This window comes from Cololabis saira, chromosome 12 (genome assembly GCF_033807715.1).
Source record: "Cololabis saira isolate AMF1-May2022 chromosome 12, fColSai1.1, whole genome shotgun sequence".
Taxonomy (NCBI): domain Eukaryota; kingdom Metazoa; phylum Chordata; class Actinopteri; order Beloniformes; family Belonidae; genus Cololabis; species Cololabis saira.
In genome coordinates, this window is record NC_084598.1 from 10,823,259 (window position 1) to 10,844,201 (window position 20,943).

General features: G+C 38.9%; 2 protein-coding genes and 1 non-coding gene across 3 annotated transcripts; 2 read left to right on the plus strand and 1 right to left on the minus strand.

Annotated features, from left to right (window-relative positions):
- Positions 1-1,131: 1,131 nt before the first annotated feature.
- LOC133456831 (serine/threonine-protein phosphatase 4 regulatory subunit 2-A-like) lies at positions 1,132-9,601 on the minus strand. The gene is made up of 9 exons (XM_061735455.1): positions 9,421-9,601; positions 8,696-8,777; positions 8,342-8,512; positions 7,687-7,780; positions 7,507-7,544; positions 7,276-7,350; positions 6,938-7,087; positions 5,537-5,814; positions 1,132-1,998 (listed from the first exon to the last, which is right to left on the minus strand). The coding sequence occupies exons 1-9, from the start codon at positions 9,452-9,454 to the stop codon at positions 1,682-1,684; spliced, it is 1,239 nt and encodes a 412-aa protein (XP_061591439.1). The 5' UTR covers positions 9,455-9,601; the 3' UTR covers positions 1,132-1,681.
- On the plus strand, positions 9,544-17,547 carry LOC133456832 (eukaryotic translation initiation factor 4E type 3-like). Its single transcript, XM_061735456.1, has 7 exons — positions 9,544-10,136; positions 10,979-11,051; positions 11,146-11,240; positions 11,327-11,387; positions 15,057-15,123; positions 15,250-15,405; positions 15,513-17,547. Exons 1-7 carry the CDS (start codon positions 9,979-9,981, stop codon positions 15,557-15,559), a joined length of 657 nt encoding a protein of 218 aa, XP_061591440.1. The 5' UTR covers positions 9,544-9,978; the 3' UTR covers positions 15,560-17,547.
- Positions 12,535-12,607, plus strand: trnav-cac (transfer RNA valine (anticodon CAC)). Its single transcript has one exon. It is a non-coding gene; the product is annotated as a tRNA-Val (tRNA).
- Positions 17,548-20,943: the final 3,396 nt, after the last annotated feature.

Sequence of the window (20,943 nt, forward strand, 5' to 3'; positions counted from 1 at the left end):
GTTATCCCTGAAAGCTCTGATTATTGTTTACAAGCCTGCTGCAGTCTCACTTAAGTCTACAACAAACATGTTGTCACTTGTGATGGACATTGAACAGCCACAGCCACAGAATCAAGGACTCTGTGGGAATTTGGAAATACCTCAATTGACAAGAAAAACAGCATCAATGTGCATCGCCACGATCTGGCCCATTGCCCTCCTGGCCTATAATATGTGCTGACAAGGGACAGTGGTAATCTTAGCTTAGAGGGTTCAAGGCCGTTACGGAGTCACTTGAGGTTATCCCCTCCCGATTAAAATGATTCACACCCTCTGGTCTTACACAACACACACTTTCCCTTGCACATATTTGTAGTGCATTTCTGTACAGCCAGGGGAGGGATACACCCTCTTTCCTGCCTAAGGGTGTATGTACCAAGAGATATATTAAAAATTAAAAACTAAAAATAGCAATTGTTCTTATTTTACCAGCATTCATCTCCATCTACAGTCAGAAACAGATATCAGATTATAAATTTGAAATTTCACTCATCCATTTTTCTATTGTTCAGTGATCACAAATGCTATCTATCTGTGCACTTCAAAGATGAGTAACACAATTTCAGAGATAGTTTCATCACAATTAAAGCTCTTGGCTGACAGACCGGTCAGACAAGACTGCTATTCTGAATTATTCTAAAATTCTTTTTCCAATAAGGCTTTTTAAGGCCAATTGCTTTGCAAATGTAAAATATATCATGAGTCATAACTCAAAAGAGGAACTTGCTTTAAACACTTCTACTTTTAGCATTTATTGCTTTCCATGAATACTATCATACAAGCTCAAGCCTTCAATTTCCAGCAGTTTTACAAAGGCAGTGAACATGTTTTGCAAGTCTACAAAAACTGATTTACAGACGTACTGTAAAAATCCTAATTATCAAAAGGGATAGTTGTACAACCTAAGTATGATGTACAGAAAGTGTAAGTACCTTGTGTTTTGTTTAGAGTTTGATGCAGAAATGGCTCTTTCTACAGAAGCCAGTGTTGAACCTAACCAAAGTGGTCACTACTGGCACCATTGTGGTTTCATACAGTGATAGAGCAAAACTAAGTTTCCCATATCTTACAAGGGGTCAAATCTTTACACGGTCAAGATAATGTGAAATTTATTTTATGGCATGTGCTTTCCAGAAAACACAAACTGAAGTGTGTGTGGAGTTTCGCTTCACATTTTCAATGAAAGATTACCAAGAGACACATTCATCTGAAAGATAGTTAAAACTTTTGTGCTTCAGTTAAAACACACATCTGTTGAATTGATCTCTTTGGAAATAAATGCCAAATGAAGATGACATGACGAGATAACTTATCAAGATTAAATTATAATGTTCAGATATAAAAATCAAGAACACAAAGGGTTAGAAATTTCTTTAGTCAACAGTGAAAAAAGGCAGTCTCCATGATCTCACTTAAATCACCTTCCAGTTTAAAGACCTGGTGACGAGTGGCCACGAGCAGTTGAAACTGACGAGGACAAAAAGATCCTTCTGTAAGGAGTCTCGAGGTACACATCGTTCTTGGTCCTGAACCCTAAAAGGTCCTCAGTGCTACAGATATACCCTTGCTGTGGTATCATACAGTGTATATATAAAAAAAAAAAAAAAATTAAAAAAATTCAGTTGGCATGGTGGCCTTCAAGTTAGTTGTGTTCGCCGGGCTCTGTTGCAGTGTCTGTGTTGTCTGAGGTCTCAGCAGCGCCCTCTGTTGACAAGTCAGGTGAACTACTGGAGGACGACACCTTGTCGCTGGTTAAGCCTCCTCCATGACTACTGCTGCTGCTGTTGTTGTTGTCGTCGTTGTCCTCTCCACTGTCCTTCTCAGAGCTTGCATCTTCCTGTGCTGGAGGCGATTCCTCTGATTGGTCCACAGCGCAGCCTCTCTCAACAGTGTGGGCCGCCACCGCCTCCGACGAGTCTCCCTCACTCTCAGATGGTTCTCTTTGTGTGCTGCTCGGCTCTGAGGGGGAAGAAAAGAAAATCCAATGGTTTGTGGTGTGATGTTAGTGCACCCTATTCTGGAGGCACCTGAGGTTGCACTTCTCAATTTTTCTATTTTATTTATTTATTTATTAAATTGCAGAGGGGATGCTTTTAACTAGGGATGCACAATATATCAAAAACATAACATTATAATATCACTTATGCAGTACCAATACTGCAAAAACAAAATATATATTATTTTCTTCCAAGCGCCAATGCAATCACCCTGTAAATGTCGACAGTATATTTAACTCATTAAAAGGAACATTACTGGCCAAGATGCCAATTTACATGAGTGTTGTTGTTGAAGGGTGCAATTGTCCATGTGTTTTTTTCATTAAAACCATGTTCCTGAAACAAGGGTCAATTTTAACTGCAAAGAAGATAGACCACACACAGAAACACTACACACTGAAGGATGGCTTTATACATTATTAATCATACTGCCATCTAGGGCTGTGCGATTAATCGATTGTAAATCTAAATCGGATTTATCAATCACAATCGATGTCAAAAAAAGGAAAATCGGAAAATCGATTTTCCTTTTTTGCAGCTGGTTGCATTACAGACAGAGCTCGTCTAGTCATCTTTGTTTGGTCAAGAAAATTGTAAATGTTGTCACTTTACTAAACTCAAGGAGGATTTACAGTATCTTTCAATTGCACTTCATTCCCAATAGGGACATTTGTTTGCTATTTTTCTTTAAAAATAAAGATAAAATATTTGAAACAATTTATTCCATTGTCTTTTGTAGTTTTACCAAAAAAATCGAAATCGGGTTTTCAGAGAAAAAAAAAAAAAAAAAAAAAAAAAAAAAAAACGGGATTTTATTTTTGTCCAAAATCGCCCAGCCCTACTGCCATCACAGTTTTCAGCCACTATATGCCATATTGCATGTTTTCCTACTATCAGTCCCATTTTTTTTTCTGTGCTTCTTAATGCTTCTTTATCAGTCCCATTTTAAACCATTACAGCTTTTCCTGAAAGAGCCCTTCAATTATACAATTCAAAGTAAATAAAGAGAACTAGTGAACGAAGTACAATGCCTGGCTTCTGTCCCATCTTTGAACAGCTGAGGGACGTACTACAACATGAGGTCAACAAAGCTGGGCTTTTTCCAAGTAAACTGTCTTGAGAAACAGTCTAAGAGACCCCGAGAGACAATTGGGACTACGATACACATCACCTACATTTTTTTAGCCCCCAGACTGTGAGCACAACCCCATGGCATGCATCCTTTGATACCTAATCTGCACAAAATTCACCAGTCTGTCGACACTTAATTCATAAGAAAAGCAGTGTATGTGAATGGAAAGTGAGAATAGCGTATAATCAAATTAATAATAATGATTCTGCTGCTATTCAAACAGCAGCAGTGTTCTGGCAGAAAACCCATTCGTTTTTAATCACTTTGGGTCCCTCCTACAAGAAGTGGAGTTGCTTTTACAATACCATCAAAAATGTACTATCGGTTGGTCTTTTTCACAGTCGCTCATTAACTTTTCCATCAGAGGATCAGCTTAGCTGAACAACAGTAAGAAAATATTCCTTAAAATGAATTTGCTAATATTTTAAAAAGGAAAATGAGACATTTGTGCTACTTTAAGATTGAATGTCCTATTTGGATTAAAACAACACCCCATCAGCACCATCATTTACTGCATATAAAGTTATTAAACTTTCAACTTGATTGTAAAAGTTGATTTTTTTTTTTTAATTCACTGATTCAATCGTCTCAGATACAACCTATGTATTTTCTTAATCGTATTTAGATATTTATTCAATATCGGCAGTTTAGAACACATGGTAAATGGTAAAATGGGACAATTTATAAAACCTATCATACTCTGCTTTGATCTTTCACATCATAATGCAGCACAGCCTACAGTTTGTTTAACTGTATGAGCAAAGCTTCTTTGGTGGAATAACCTACAGCTCACCAGATCTAATAAATGTATTGACTGCCTTTTAAGATGACAATTCAATTATTGAATTTCTGTCAGTCATGTGACATTCATTCAAACTCCATTAAGCGTTTTCATTTTGGGTCCAATGTGAGAGCTCAGTATTTGGGACTTCTGCCTGATTATATTAAAAAGCTGTTTCAGCATGATTTGGCCTTGAGATATAATCACAAAAAGAATCAGGGAAGTTTTTAAGCATTACTTAATCTGAAACTCTGAGCATAAACTGCTCTGGAGCAGGTTATGAGTTAAGCACAAGTTACCATGGTAATGTAACCAGGTTGAAAGAGCCAATTTTGTGTCACTCAAATGCTGACTTTAGACTCATAAAACATGACTCGGGGTGGGTATTGACAAGGACCTCATGATACGATGCTGAGTCACGATACGATATTGCAATATCCATATTTTGCGATGTTAAACATAATTTGTGGAAAACTGTAAAAGGCTTTATGCATTTTAAACTCTGAGTTGCACGTACATCAGATTATGGTGACAATTCATGGGACAAACTGAGTCAAAACAATGTAATTAAAATTATCCATGTTATTTATTGTAACTATAGACGCTAAATAATAATAAGGATATATTAAAGGAGCTGTATGTAAGAGCAATAATAAAACGAATCATAAAATGACCCCGATATGTCAACAGACATTTAAAAATCATGTTCATTTCAAATACTTATGTCACTGACAACAGCACTCAAGCCAGGATATTCCAGTTTAAAAAGAGGAGTTGCAGCCCTCAACTGATGTTTATGTTGTCATTTTTTGTTTTGGCCTGAAGCTCCACCCTCCACCTATCTCCCAATCACGGAGTCAGTATTGTTTCTGAAGCTCCACCCTCCACCTATCTCCCAATCACCAAGTCAGTATTGTTTCTGAAGCTCCACCCTCCACCTATCTCCCAATCACCAAGTCAGTATTGTTTCTGAAGCTCCACCCTCCACCTATCTCCCAATCACCAAGTCAGTACTGTTTCTGAAGCTCCACCCTCCACCTATCTCCCAATCACCAAGTCAGTATTGTTTCGGCATCCGGGTTGCCAGCTCGGCTCTAATTATCGCATCCATGGCAGCTTGCGTTCCTGCTGCATTCTGCAGCCTACCTGGCAACCTCTGGTCGGGGGGAGGAGGGGGAGGGTACACGCCGCTCAACAATATTTTGAAAGTGACTGCAGTACCAGTTTTGGCCATTTCTTACAGACGGCTCCTTTAAGTTTGAGGTATTTTTTGTTGTTGTTGTTTTTATTATTGCTGCTGGTTCCATAACTCTGACCCAAAGACGCATAATCCCTCACTGAACGTTTCATGAAACTTGGCAACTCTGGTCATTACAAAGCCCAGTTTAAGCTCAATTTGAATTAGTCTGAAGTCATGCTATAAAGTCACTCGAGAGCTTTATGCTAGAACAATGTATAACATTATTTTCATTGTCCACTCAACACCTTCTGTTTTAACAATTTTTCTAAATTGCACCGGCATAAAGTGTAGTTGTTTGATCAAAATCATCTAGTAGGAAAGTATCGTGAGGATGAATTCACACTTACCATGATCATCTGATACGCTAGGCGTGTCACCGGAAGAGCCAGGTTTGCAGTCGTGACTACCAGAGTCTTCTGAGGAGTCTTCTTTTGGTGACTTTGACGAGCTCTCTGCTCTTTCATGACAGGATGAGTTCTTTTCTTCACATTCTGTTTTCTCCTCTTCATCAAACTTGAGCCTCTTTGCCTCTTGTTTGTCACCTTCGGAATCCTCTTTTTCCAGTGGAGTTTTGTGCTTTATCCCACATATCGGTGTTATCTCCTCATCTGATGGTGCAGTTTCACTGACAGTAACACATGAAATTGATTAATTAGATTGAATACTAGAAGGATTCTGTGATGGAAAATTTAGCTTTGGCCACTTGTTAAAACAAAAACTGCTGTGAGGAGCTGATTTAACCTTGGCCTGAACAGAGTATGCAGACTAATACTTTGCCCCTAAAAGATTAGCATTGCATTAGGATCATCATTTATGCCTTAAAATCATTATGCTTCCTTTGTTCATTGTTATTTCTGCATCAAGACACTTGATGTATGATTGTGAACATATTGCATTCAGTAAATAAATCTACTGAAATCTGGCTCATCTCGAGTCTTTTCTTGGTAACTTAGACTCATTCAGTTTCAGTCCAGATATTCACCTAGTTGGAAAGAACATATTAAATAGCGTTTAATAGGTTTTTACACAACAGATACGTTGCTCATGTTTTCCTTTGAAGATGAACTCTTAATTAAAACCAGTGTTAAGAAGAGATATTTGTATGACAGCAATAATGTGACATTATTATGACAGTTGTGTAGATTCACAAAGTGTACCACACACCTAACTCACAGTTACCTCATAGTAGGGCTGTTCGATTAATCGATTTTAAATCGTAATCGCGATTATGTAATTAGAACGATGTTAAAACATGAAAATCGTAAAATCGATTTTTCACTTTTTTTCTTTTTGTTTTTTCTTTTCTTTTTTTTTTACCTTGTCTGCACACATATTAATGATTGATACCATATTAATGATTGATGGAAATACCTCTCAATACCTGCGACAAGTGCCCCATCGGAGAGGCTCTTTAGTGTAGGAGGGGGCGTTGTAACATGCCACCGGGCATCCCTCAAGCCAGATGCGACTTTTTTTTTTCAGAGATAAAACTTTATATTTTATTATATTTTTTAAAACTTTTTTTCAACTTATTTTACAGAGTTTTGCACTTTATTCATTCATTTTTGGTTTAATAAGAGCAAAGTTTGCACTTAAAGCCCAATGGGGCAAATGTTCAATAAAAAAACAGCATATTTGAAATAATTTCTTTGCCTTTTGTCAATTCACAAAATAATCGTAATCGAAAATCGGATTTTGAGAGAAAAAAAATCGAGATTTTATTTTTGGGCAAAATCGAACAGCCCTACCTCATAGGGTGCTCCTCTTCCTCCTCAGTGGTTGATACTGGCTCCTTACTGGCTGGACAGTCAGGGAGCCCATTTGTGGACAGTGAAGTTGACATCAACAGCTTTGGTCTGGTGAGCATTTTGGGTGGGGTAGGTCCATTCACATTTCGACTGTTGAAAAAGACAACAACCATTTCTAACTCATGACAAGAGGAATTACAGGGCAAATCAGTAGAATGAGGTAAGACTCAAAATGATAGGCAAGATACATCGATCCCTTCTACAATCTGACTGTACTTTGATTGTGCAAGAAAGTCAGGTTTATAGAGGTCAATCACAGGTAAGTGCATTCCTCCCACCTGTCTGAATATAAAGAAGAGTTACCGGGAAACATCACTCCATTCACTCTGTTTACACTGGAGGCTCCATTTTTCCTTTGAAAGGAAAACAAAAAAGAAATCTGTTAGTTGAACTCTCAATTTAACTTGGGGAGGGGGGGGGGGCTATCAATACACATCAGAAGCACATTAATAGAAACACAGCAGCCAGAACAGAAAAAGGGGGCATACAGTCATCAACACTGTACTTACTCTGATGTGTGGTACACCGAGCTGACCACCATTACATTCTACAAAAAAAGAAATAAAAGTTTATACAGATGCCATGAACTACGTGCTGGAGTAATATACTATTGCTTATCCTGACCGCTAACACAATTCTAAATTATTGTTCCTAAACATCTAGAAAAAGTTGTGTTGCGTATTGCTCACCTTTTCCAAACCTCTGAGAAACTTGTCTGTACCTGCATAATTTCGCTTGGGGTCCGTAAGGAGTTCACACAGGCGCTGAATGGTAAATGGAATTCTAGAAATATTACGAAACATATATTTAAGATCAACTGGGTTTCTATGAGGTGACTGTAGCTCAAGAAGTATTAATTCTCAATCTCAAGGTAGCTGATTTGATACCTAACGTCCAGTCTACATGTCAGTCCTTGGACAAGATACTGAATCCTACAGTACCACCAACGTGCTGCTCACTTGCAGAGTGCTAAAAAGGGTCAGTGACATGGATATAATGTAGACATTCACAGTTGTCTCACAACTAATATGACCACTGTCTTTGAAAACTGGCCAAAACTATCAAGGCTAGAACTGAATGAGAAAAAAAAAACGGGAACAGTCACATACTAATAGAGCTGGCTACAAACTAAGGTGTGCTATAATAAGCATGCATGTTTAGGAACACAATGCTTCTTCAACTTTGGAGACAAGGTGTACACAGACTAATATTTGTTAACTGTAATAACAATTGTTGCCTGTAAATGTTTTCATGCCTCTAGCTGTTTAGGCTCAATATGTTTATACAGATGGATGGATGTGATGGAGATTTTTGAGCAAGTGGCTCCTTTCCTGCTTTGCTTACCCATTGTAACCATCCACAATCTTTAAGATCCTTTTCTTCATTTCGTCAAAGGGAATATTCTCCACATTGGGATTATGCAGTCCTCTCTGTTCTGGTGTCGAAGCATGAAAGTCATCCATGACTTTTTCTAACTTAAACATAAAATATGTTTTGAACTGTGACCATGGAATCCTGAAAAATGTATTAAAAAAAAGAATGCATGATTATCATGTGCACAAGATAATTTGCTTAATGAAGTTGAGTTTTTTTGTCGTCATTCTCATTAGAAACAGATTGTAAGAAAACAAATGTAAGCATTTCTCTTATGCAAAATGTTAAAAGAGTTGATGTCTGATATTGTGTGCATCAACTCACATTGGTTGTCCTGTCTTGGCAACATGACAGAGGAACTGCTCGAGTTCAGGACAAGTCTCTTTCTTCCCTGTCTTCTCGAAATCTGCAACAGTCATAATAAAGAACAGCAAAGACAGTTTATTCTAAATTACCATAATCAATTGAATTGACACACAAATCTGAACCTGAATAGAAGACACGATTGTACAGATAGCTATTCCATTAAACGTAATTTAAGGATGAAACTTTAAACAAAATGTAAGATTTTACTTTCGGGATTGTCGTCAATGATTTTAAAAGCTAATGCATAAATATTCGCCTTTAAAACTTCTGCTAAAGTGCTTTTGATCAGTCGCGTCAGGGGAGAGAGTTCATACAGGAAACAGTAAGTCAGGTGTCGCACCGTGCAGCTTCTCAGTTATTTACATGGAAAGTTTGTTCAAGTTTCCAAGTTAGCCTGGTTTAGTTAGCAGTGTGTTGTGGCGGAACCGACACAGCTGCTTACAAAACCATATAAACGGCGTAAACAGCGAGGAGGGAAACTGAGCTCTTCCCTGCAGAAGGTAATGGGAGCTGTGCTGGAGCAGCTGAACCAACACTAGTTGCTGCTCATCAGCTGCATTTACTCTGGTAGCGGGAATAACGCAGCAAGCAGCGAGTGCAAACTACACCGATCAAATAAAGGACAAAACCATCTAAAAGTCTAAATAAACGGTGCATTTCGTTTATATAATTGCAAATATTGCCTTGAAGCGCATCCAAAAAGGCGTCGATATCCATAGCTGTGTCCAATCCCGAGCAGGAAACACTCGCTAGTTAGCATGTAGCAGCTAGCCTGTAGCAGCCGACGAAGCTGGTGGCGGCGCAGACTGCGCATGCGTGAAATGGCGTCTTCCCATTTGCGGAAGAGCCGAAGATAAACAAAGCTGTGCAGCGTCCGCGGCAAAAGCTGAGAAACACCCTGCTAGAGTTGGGATTATATTTGAAGACATTGTTCTGTGTGTTATGCTTTAACCGTTTAATTGTTTTTATCTTCATTGTCCTGTAGAGAGCGCCTTTGGCTGACAGAAGAGTCTCCATCTACTAGTTCTCTGTAGCTGTCAGCCCGCTTGCGTCATCGTGTGTTTTCTTTTTTCATCTGACAGCGCTAAACACCGAGACGACCAATGAGTCAGCGGCTGATCGGGTTTATTTTTATCAAACGGAGCTATATATATACATAGACCCATAACGGCCCCGGGAAGCGTTTTTAGGGAGGACGGAGGCTTTTATTTATTCCTTTATCCAGATAAACCGAGCCAGCCATGGCAGTCCCCGCGGCTGCGGTTCCGCTGAGCCCGGCCAGCCCGGTTCTGCTGGAGCACGACCTGCCGGAGAGCGGCTCCGATCTGGGGATGATCTCCCCCAACGGTGACATTGACAGTCTGCCTTTACACTCTCCCTGGACCTTCTGGCTGGACAGGTGAGGAACTGTCTTTGTTACTGAGCTATTATGATCCGTGAGACCGGCTGAACTTTGTTTCTGACCCTCATGCCTGATTTATGGTTCCGCGTTTAATCGACGCAGAGCTTACGCCGTAGGGTATGGCGTACAGGTGCGCGTCGTCGCGTACCCTACGCCGTAGGGTCTGCGTTGGTGTAACGCAGAGCCATAAATCAGCCTGTAATAAGTCAACCAAGAAGAGCAATGACGTCATGTATCAGAACTGATTTGTGTCGCTACAGTTTGTTTTAATTAAAACACAGTAATTAACTTTAGAGCTTAGGCTAAATGTTAACATCGTTAAAGCAATATTTCTAACAACTTGATTTATCTTTGCCCCAATAAACGCCCTCTGCTAAAATAAGCAGCGGGGTGTAATCGTGACTAATGGCTAAACTTAATAACTTAGAAAGATGTCATTGTGACCAAAGCGAGCTGCTATTATTGTGCAGAAAGTGTTTCAACTGTTGCCAGTGTTGTATACGTTTGCCCGAGATTAAAAGTTAGGTCAGTCAAACTTTTCTTCGATTTTTACTTCCAGATTGTAAGTAATCTTACAAAGCTGAACACAGGCTAAAGTGAATTACACAACCTTCAGCGTGGAATGGGGTCAGGGTTGTTTACTGTTTACTGCACTATTTGTCATCTGATTCCCTCACCCCAACCTGTCTGCCCCCAGAACAAGTCTGATAAGTTTGGCACTGAAGGAAACAAAGTGACTTTGCAGATTGTTCACAGACAGAATGTTTATATAATCACTAATTTTTCATTTCTTAAAGGCAACTCAGCTGAATTGATTTTTTCCCCCCTTCCTCTGTCAGATCTCAACCAGGAACAACAGCAGCTGAATGTGAGTCAAACCTGAAGAAAATCTACACTGTGCAGTCTGTCCAGGTAAGATCCTTCCATGTTCCTGAAGCAACATGATGTGTATCTGCCTAGTTATTACCAAACTAAGCTTCCTCTGCTCATCTTCCCACTGGAGTAGAACTTTTGGAGAGTTTACAACAACATACCCAGTGTCTCCAGCTTGCCTCTGAGATGTAGCTATCATCTGATGAGAGGAGAAAGAAAGCCCCTCTGGTGAGTCAAACGTGTGGAATAAACAAAAAAATGTCCATAGGATTTAAAGGTGTGTGTGGTAATAATCCCTGTGGCTTTTCATACAGGGAAGAAGAAAGCAATGCTAAGGGCGGCGTTTGGAAAATGAAAGTACCCAAAGAGTGCACCGTAAGTGTTGTATTGTAAAGTATTTCTCAGGGATGCACAATAATTGAAATTCAAGCCAAAACCCATAAGAGACTCCTTCTGCATGGCTGATACTGACAAAATAACTAATAAGTTAATATTTTAGAAATTTAATATAAACTTCATATATAATGTAGTTTACGGATAATACAAATGATATTTGATCTTTTGTGTGAGTAAGCAGCGGTTAGCGCTGTTGGCTCACAGCAACGAGGTTCCTGGTTCGACTCCCAGACCCAGCAGCAGTCTTTCTGTGTGGAGTTTGCATGTCCTCCATGAGATTGCATGGGTTTTCTCTGTGTACTCCAGCTCCCTCCTGCAGTATGTATGATTGTAAGGTTGATTGATGATTATAAATTGGTTGTTTGTCAATATGTGGCCCTGCGATGGACTGGCGACCTGTTTAGGGTGTACTCTTGCCTTTCACCTGTAATAAGCTGGAATAGGCTCCAGTAGACCGCCATGACCCTGTATAGGTTTAAGCGGGTATACTAAATGGATGGATGGTGAGTAAGGCACAACATTTCATTAGCTATAATCAACTTTTGGATAACCTTAGGATGGTTCATATCAAATAAAGTCAAGTGATTGAAATATAAATCTTCTGTGGTTGGTTGCACACAGTGAAATTGTGTGCAACCGTCAAGGGAAGGGATTATCATGATTAAGATCTTCTTTAAGTATCTTTAAGTAATAAAAGCAAAGGATGGCACACTATGTATAAGAGAATGAGACTCCAGTGCCAGGCTCAGCCCTTAATTTCACATTATGTGACTGTGTGAGTGTAGGATGGATTGAACAGCTCTGTGGGAAAAGCTGTTTTTTTTTTTTTTTTCAGTCTGAGGGTCTTGGCTTTTATATTTCTGTACCATTTCCTGGGTGGGTAGGGTCAATGGCAATACATTGAGCCTTCTTCTGGATCTGGCTAGCGTGTAGTGACTCCAAGTCTGGAAGAGGATTTCCCACTATCTACTGTGCCGTTTTCACCACTGGGACAAAGTTGAGAGTTAGAGTTAGAGGCAGTAAGAAAACAGCATCATCCCTCTGGACATTTACTACAAAAATCAGGCAGGGCCTCACAGACAGAATCTAGTTTGAAAAAAAAAAAGGTGTTAGCTGTGGTACATCAGTTTCCGTAGTGTAGTGGTTATCACGTTCGCCTCACACGCGAAAGGCCCCCGGTTCGAAACCGGGCGGAAACATTATTTGGTTTCTTGTAAGCGAATGTCCTACTGAAATGACCTGTGTCGATTTTCTTCCTGCGCACCTGTGTAAAAAAAGAGATCAGTAGATTTGGGTTGTCAGTGAATTATTGATTGAGTGAATGTAATTAGGGTTTGACAGTGTTTTCCAAGGTTTTGTATACGGTACTCCTTTCTGCTGCAATGTTTCAACATTCCTTGCACAATAAAGCCTAAACCCTCTTCTTCATGATGAATGTCCAGTAGATATGTTGCAGATTTTCCGCTAAGTGACCCGTCAGGCAAGTGTTCATACTTACACTGGAGGCTATATCACAGAGGTAGTAATATCTTTATCAAAAAGTCTCCAGCGATATTGACACCAGTCCAAGTGTTTCTGTCCTTTGCTGTGCAGCTGCAATACCACACTGTTACACTGAGACAGAGGACGCTCTCTATTGTAGTTTTGCAGAAGTTTGTCAGGAGCAGAGGGGAGAGTCCAGCAGAGTCTTTGTTGAGTCTTCTTCACCAGGTGAGCTGTATTCAGGGACCAGGTCTGCCGTGATGTGAATGGCCAGGAATTTGATGTTGCTGACTTGCACAACCACTTCCATTGAATGAGGAGAGGAGCGTGCTCTGTCCTTCTGGACCTCCTGTAATCTTATTATCACCTCCTTACTTGGTTCAGGACAACATAGTTGTTTGAGTAAAGTCCCATATGTCTGTGTAGTGGATGACAGAACAGTCGTGAGTAAGGATTGTGAAGAGGGCAGGCCTGAGCACGCAGCCCTGTGGGGTACCTGTGCCCGGGACCAGTGTGAAGGACGTGTTATCCTCCATTCTCCCATTCATTCTGTATTGAAAGTTGAACTAAAGTCCACAAATAGCCTCCCCACCTTGGTGTTACTTTCTGCAGATGGGTCGGGGCTGTGAGCAGTGCGAAGGAGACACCATCCTCTGTTGATACTTGACTTGAAAACAAAGTTCATACTCAACAAAATATGTTTTGCAGAATTATCATTGTGCGCTATGAATTCATGACTTTGTTATTATGTATTTTTACTGTTTCTAGAAAACTTTTACAGTTTTCAAATATCTGCTGAATGGGGACATCAACGCTCCGTGTTGTTTTCAGTTTTAGCGCCACTAGCCGCTGCTTCTAACTCTTATTCCAGCTTGACGACTTTTCAAGCAAGATATAAGACCGGTTTTGTTAGAACTCTTCTTATCTTGAAATCCTGAACATGTTTTGGCAAGCGTAGCAGTGTTGTAGCCTGATGGATCAGACCCACAACTAGAAAGATATAGGGTCTGAAAACAATCCATAGGGCCTCCTGATTCTCCAACAGTCATTTATCACACACCCTTCGCATGCGATTGGTTAGCACTACAACCAATCAGAGCAATGAACACGGTGACAGAGAATCAGGAACGAGTCAACCGGAGAGAGTGTGTTGTGTGAAAGAGTAAATTGAACTTTTGCTGTAGCCTGTCAACAAAATGGCAAATGCATCTACGCTGCAAAGCAGGGCTCTCAAGTCTCGCTCATTTCAACAAGTTTACATGCTCATGCCACACGTGGCATTTCTCACTCTAAGAAGTTAACTTCACCGTACAGTGCACTAACTAAGTTTTGTTGCAGTTCCTGGAATCATCAATAAAGACTGGCTGCAAAAGCGAGTCACTCCGTGCGGTTACATGCACATCTAAATCGAGCTATTGGCAACAATCTAGCTAAGGATTTAACTGGAGTTTCCAAAATAACTGAGTATACATCCACAGGATAAGAATTGATTATTGAGTGAGGTGGTGCATTCGACTCTGCGACGTTAGGTGACGCTACACACACTTTTGAATTGGAATTCAACACACGAAGATATGGAAGTCCACAATGCAGCAGCTCTAATTTCATACACACTAATCCTGTCTGTGTTGTTCTTCTTCGTTGTTCTTCGTCGTCGTCTTCTTCTTGTGCTATTGTGACTGTTGTCATTCCCACTTCTGCGGTCTCATCACTTCTGGAAGGGGGAGTCCCAGGGCAGTCAATAGCTCGGCTAACTATGGTTTGCGTAAACATGCCGGAATAGATCGAATTATAACCATATTATTTGGCTCTAATAGCTTGTTTTCAAGAGCTCCAGTTCGGTTTGACTACAACCTCACTAAGGCGTTTACATTGCTTTTAAAACTTCAATATCAGTCGGACCAAGGCAATAATTCAACTTTCTCTTGTGAATGTAAACATACTCGCCATTGATTGTCATGTTAAAATGTCCAACTTTAGAGCAAAAATAAACATTTACTGCCTGGTTAAAAAAAAACCATTTTGGTCTCAATCATTTGATTTCATACTCATGACAGCTCTGAGAGAGGGGACGGAGGGAGGAGGGTTGTACCACGCCAGGAGAGTTTAATATTACATTTGTATTTAGTATTTTAACCGTTTTAACAAACGTGTCTTTGTTTCCAGGCTTCTGTGTGGAAGGAGCTGCTGTTGGCTACTATTGGAGAACAGTTCAGCGATTACTGTGCCTCAGGTGAATGTCCTCAAATTAATTTTTTGGGGGGTAAAATAGCAGGACTTGAGTTCTTTATTTAAAATGGCATCATTCTAGCAAAAACAAAACACAGTGGCTATGCTTTAACATAATTTGTGGTTACAGAGGATGAAGTGGTCGGCGTCAGCGTCAGTGTGAGAGACAGAGAAGATATATTTCAGGTCTGGAATGGAAATGCTTCCTGTGCCAATGAGTCAAATGTCTTGGGGAAGATCAATGAGCTTCTTCCACAGATTCCTTTCAAAGCTGTGTTTTATAAACGTGAGTTTTATTTTCTTTAAATTAAATGCCAATGACTTTATAATACAGTAATCAACAACCTTTATGTGTTTCCTCCCCCTTACTTTTTTGCCTTTTTTGATTTTCAGCCCATGAGGAGCACCATGCTTTTGAAGGAGGTCGATCAAGACATTAGCACATTCTGCACATCAGACCTTTTGGTATACAATTACTTTCTCTGCTGATAAAGGTGATTTGGACCATAATATTCGGGCAAAACAATTCAGTCGTTCATGTGAAGTACCTCAATCTAGCCCAAGTATTATGAATCAGTCAATGAACCATTAGTTTTGTTAGAACTACTGACATTCGTAACAGAGTACTATTTTAGTCAAAATCATTTTAGTCCAATCTAAACTATGATTCTGTTTGTATGTTTTTATACTAGAATGTTTTTCAAAACCAAAATGATGAGATCTTTGCAAACAGTTAATGCATTCGTGCATAGATTGTGCACTTTAATGAGCACAAATTACTGAGTTAAATCTCATTTTTGAATTTAAAGGACAGCCTTTTGCAGACCTTCATCCTTAAAATACAACGTTTTTTTCAGGTCAGCTTTTTATTTTGTTACAGAAAAAATATTGTTGTGTAGACTTGAATAACGCCAATCTTTAGTAATAATGTCCGGCAAGTATTTTAGCTGAATATTGCACTTTTTTATTTTTCTTGTAGGATACGAGTGGAAAGAGAGTTTGTTTTTGTTACAATGAATCAACCTCAGTGCCCTAAGCGCCTTTAGTAAATCTTTAGAAATGCATGATTTTTGTATTTGTATTCTATACAGTGTTGTGTGTGTGTGTGTGTGTGTGTGTGAGTGAGTGAGAAATCTTATAGCCGCTCCAGGATTATTTGGATTGGAGCTGTGAGACCAAACACACTTTGGTTTTGTGTCACTTTTTTTGAAAAAGTGCTTATGTCCATGTCCTTTTGTCCATGTGTGTTATTTATGTGCTGTTTTCCTGATTTTGTTATTAATTGTAATTAGAAAACTCAACACTAAAGTGTTTTTCTGTTTCAAATTTGACTTTTCTTTTTTTTTGTAACTTAAAAATGTTAGATGTGGCCACTGATATACATCTATATATATGCTACATCAGACCTGTGTTAATTTCTCCCAGTCATAGCTTGTAATGTATGTGCGTGTGTGTTGTGTATTTTAAGTGTTCTTATTATTGTCCATCATGTTCATGTTTGGGAACTGTCAAAACCCAGGTTAGTTCATCCCACTAAACAGCCTTTCCTGTGTATTTGTGTATAAATGTCTCCACGGAAGGGCTTTTTTCAGTGTAGCAGTTCTCCTTTGTTGTGACGTTTGAGCCCATTCTTGCAGTCACGGAGTTCTGATTGAAACCATCAGAGTGCTGCTTTCATTTATCCATCAAATCAAATGTTGACATATTCTCTGATGGCTGGGTGTAGTAGCTCACCTAAAACCACCAACAGTGACAGGAGCAATTATGTTTCAAACCACAGACTTTGCCAAACATGCTTAATTTTTCCGTGGGTTGTTTAGTTGGTCATATACTATAAATACTGTTATTAATGTTCCCGTAAACATACACTGCTAATGGCTCAGTTCACATCTAAGACCTTGTAGCTGATTGTTGATCTTGGATTGTGCCTTGCATTTATCAGCTGTTTACAATGTTAAAGTCCTTTGTGTCCAGCATGCTGACATTGTGCACATGTTCCTATTAGATTTCCAATTCATGAAAATAAAGACTTTTAAACTTCCATAATTCTTTTGCTTGCAGTATGCACAATCACTAGGTCATCAATATTTAATGATTGAAAAAACGAAACACTGCTCTTGCCTTTAGTATCATCATCAGCATGTTCATTTTAAAGATCAAACTTTACACAAGGAACATGCTCGTATTTAATTTTCATGTAAACAAAATATTTGCTTTGAAATGTACCCTAGATATTTAAATACTATGTATCGATATCCTGAATGTTGACATTTCATGTCCAAAACTGACACAGCAACAGTCATGCCTTTATATAGGACACTACATGTTTAAGTCTTGCATAATTTCCAACTCTTGCAGAAGATTGTTGCCTCTGTATTTAATTCACAGTCATTTTTAATCTTGATTTCTTAATACAGCCCTGTATCTGAATGTTCAGAGAACTGTGTTGCGCTTCCTTTTCGTATCAACCAGATTGAAAGTCTCCCTCGTGTGGTCGAATCAGGGTACTAGACATTGAATATTTTACAAAAAGATCTATGGAATGATTTAATTTCCCGAGACTATTAAAGGCATTAATTTTAATCCGGTATTAATTTCCGATCTGTAGTTTTCATTGTGATAATTACTTCATTCAGAATTAGTCCGGCATTGCAAGTACAATCTGATCAATAGGATTCCCATTAAGCTTGACATTTGAATAAAACAAACTGGAGAGTAAGATGACATGTTTCAAATATCCAGCATATATACTCAGTATGAAAAATAAACACATTTGTCTTTGCACCAGACTGGGAAATCTTCCTGCATGCCTCGATTTATGCCTCAAAACTGAAATTCTACTGCATTGTTTAATTTGCCATCGGGTAATGAAAGAATTTGAAACTGGAGAAAGTATTTCTAATTTGTGGTTTTCACATGTGAACTTCAATGTATGAATTGAATTTGAAGGCATAATTAAGGGGTACTTTGATTGATACAAAACAGGCATTTTATTTTTGTATCTGCTAATGTTATGTTTCAAATGTTGTAAAGGAGATCCCTGAAGATATAAGACCGAGTGTAGTTGATTTCCCAAAGGTTGGAAAGCAAAACTTGTAATCTCAAAGTGTTTAGACCCTCCAGAGTCAGACACATTCTCAATGGAGACAGTTCAGTACTATGGCGACTTTTGCTACAAGTGGGCACCCAGCCAAGATAAATCCAAAATCACAATGCAGAATCCTCAATGAAGCAAAGAACTGGAGCTGGTCACTGAAGCAGGCAAACATCTTTGTTCACGGGTCTACCATGTGTTGGCCTGTCATTGACTTGTCAAGGTGTTTGTGGCAGACCGACATGAAGGAAGCTACTGCTCCCCCAAAGAAAACATTGTTGTATGCCTGAAGTTTGCAAAAGAACACTATTTAATCCACAGTGGCACCGGACAAATGTTTTGTGCTCTGATGAAAGAAGATTCAAAATGTTAGTAAAAAAGCAGTATGTTTGGAATAGAAAGAGAACAGCTTTATGTGATGATCCATCGCCACATAAAGCTGCCGGGATAAGCGTATGGTGAAACATGGAGAAGGTGAGATTTTTGTTTGCTTTGCTGTCTCTGTGATCTGACCTATGGAGGAGCAAAACTGATATAATTAAAATGAAAGCAGAGCTATATATATTTGTTTTTTCCTTTTCCTTAAACATGCATTTTTGTGAAGAAATATATATATATATTTTGTTTTTCCTTTTCCTTATGCATTCTTTGTTTTTACATTCCCTCATCTCTTCTTTTTACCTTACCTTATACGTTTCTGCCTCATTATGCAAATGAGAAGGGCTGCCTTTCTTAGTCCAGCTCCTCTGCTATTGGTCAATGAAGGGAAAAGAGCAGGATTGGCCGAAATTAAGACTATTGTGCAATTTAAAGATTACAGACAAAAACTAATAATAATAATTTTCAGATTTATAGTCAACATACACTAGCTTCTTTGTTTGTTTTATAATGTCCCTTTGACGAACACTACACCACATAACATTAATAGATCATTTTAGAAATTCACTCATTAGACAATATTCAGTCTTCAGTGACTGATTGTGCAAACAAAAAGGCAATGAGAGCAGCATTATACATACACTTCAATGAATGTGAGGGGTTTGACTGTTTATCCCAGTGTGTCACCACCGGTTGCGCAATAGTCTTGATTTTGGCCTTATTCTAATTCTTCCTGTTTATTGACCAATAGTAGAGGATATATATATATATATATATATATATATATATATATATATATATATATATATATATATATATATATATATATATATATATATATATATATAGTGTTAGTGTGTTTGTCCATCAGTTAAAGTTAAGTAAAGTTGTGTGGCACAGCAGGAAAATAACACTGAGCATCAAAGTAAATCTACCATTGATTGATTGATGGATTGAAGAATTTATTAGAAGAATTGCATAGGATCAGGTACAGTTTTATGACAGTACAGATTCGCTGATACAAAGTCAACTAAAAGGCATTATTCCAAGAAAGCATTACACTTGTTTACATTGGAGACCTTTTTTAAACTCATATAACATTGAATGACATACAGGTAAGAAGCAGTACTTTGTAGAGAAGATTGTAAAAAAAAGAAAAGGGGGGAATTACTGTTATTTTGCACCAAGAGAGACTAAAAAGGTGATGAGACAAATAGAATAAGTTAGGTAATACAAAACAAAAGCAGAAAACAAAACAAAAAACAAAAAAACAAAAACAAGAAACAGTAATCAGAAGGAACAGCGGGATGTGCAGTAGAGGCTTTGATTATTCCCAGTTACGAGTAGCAGCCTCCTGTAGGTGGCTTTTTAGGGCAGACTTGAAGGAGATTGGGGATTTGCTCTCTTTTATGGCTGTCGGTAAGGAATTCCACATGTTGGTAGTATAGGATGCAAACGAATTTGAACCTTTCTTGGAGTTAACCCTGGGCTGAAAGTGATTTGTGGAGCTGCCTCTAGTGTTATGGTGGTGAACATCTTTTACATTTTGAAAGTATTTAGACAAGTACAAGGGTATTTTGGAGGTGTAATGTATCTTGTACACCAAAATCAATGCAAGAAACTGTACTCTGTCGGCTACCAGGAGCCACCCCACGCTGAGCATATGGTTTGCTGTTAGGTGAGCCCGAGATGGAAGATTGAGCAGAAGCCTTATCAGTTTGTTTTGAGCTGTCTGGAGCTTGGTTTTCAGAGCCTTAGAGGTGTCACGGTACCAGACATGAACTCCATAATCAAAGTGAGGTTGAATGAGTGCCCTTGCCAAAATCTTCAGTGTGTCTCTACCAACTAGAGGGGCGATCCTATACAAGAATCGGGTTCGTTGGTTGACTTTTTTGACTACCCTAGCAGTCATTTTTGCAGCCCAGATAGGTGATTTCAGTTTTGTTTGTGATAACATTGTCACCCACTTTGATTATGAAGTTATCAACCTTGCTGAGTTTAGGATTGACCCAAAGAGGATGGATTCTGTTTGGCCCAAGTGTATGGATAGTTTGTTGTCATTGAGCCAGGTACAGATCTTGTTTAACTCTGAGCTAAGAGCCTTTTCTACTGTTAGGTTTAAACATCAAACCCAGCTTTTAACAAAGAAAAACACCAAAGACTTGGAAATGAGTTTTTAAATGGGCTCTTGCAAGAGGGAAGCAAAGCCAGAGCCTTCTTGAGCAACGGAGCTCTCTGTGAATGCTGCTGATAGTGCTTCGACATTCCCTCAGTGCATTGCCCTTTTATTGAGATTTCAAACAGGAAACTTTACCATATTCGGTACACAATGAACAATTAGAAGAAACAGAT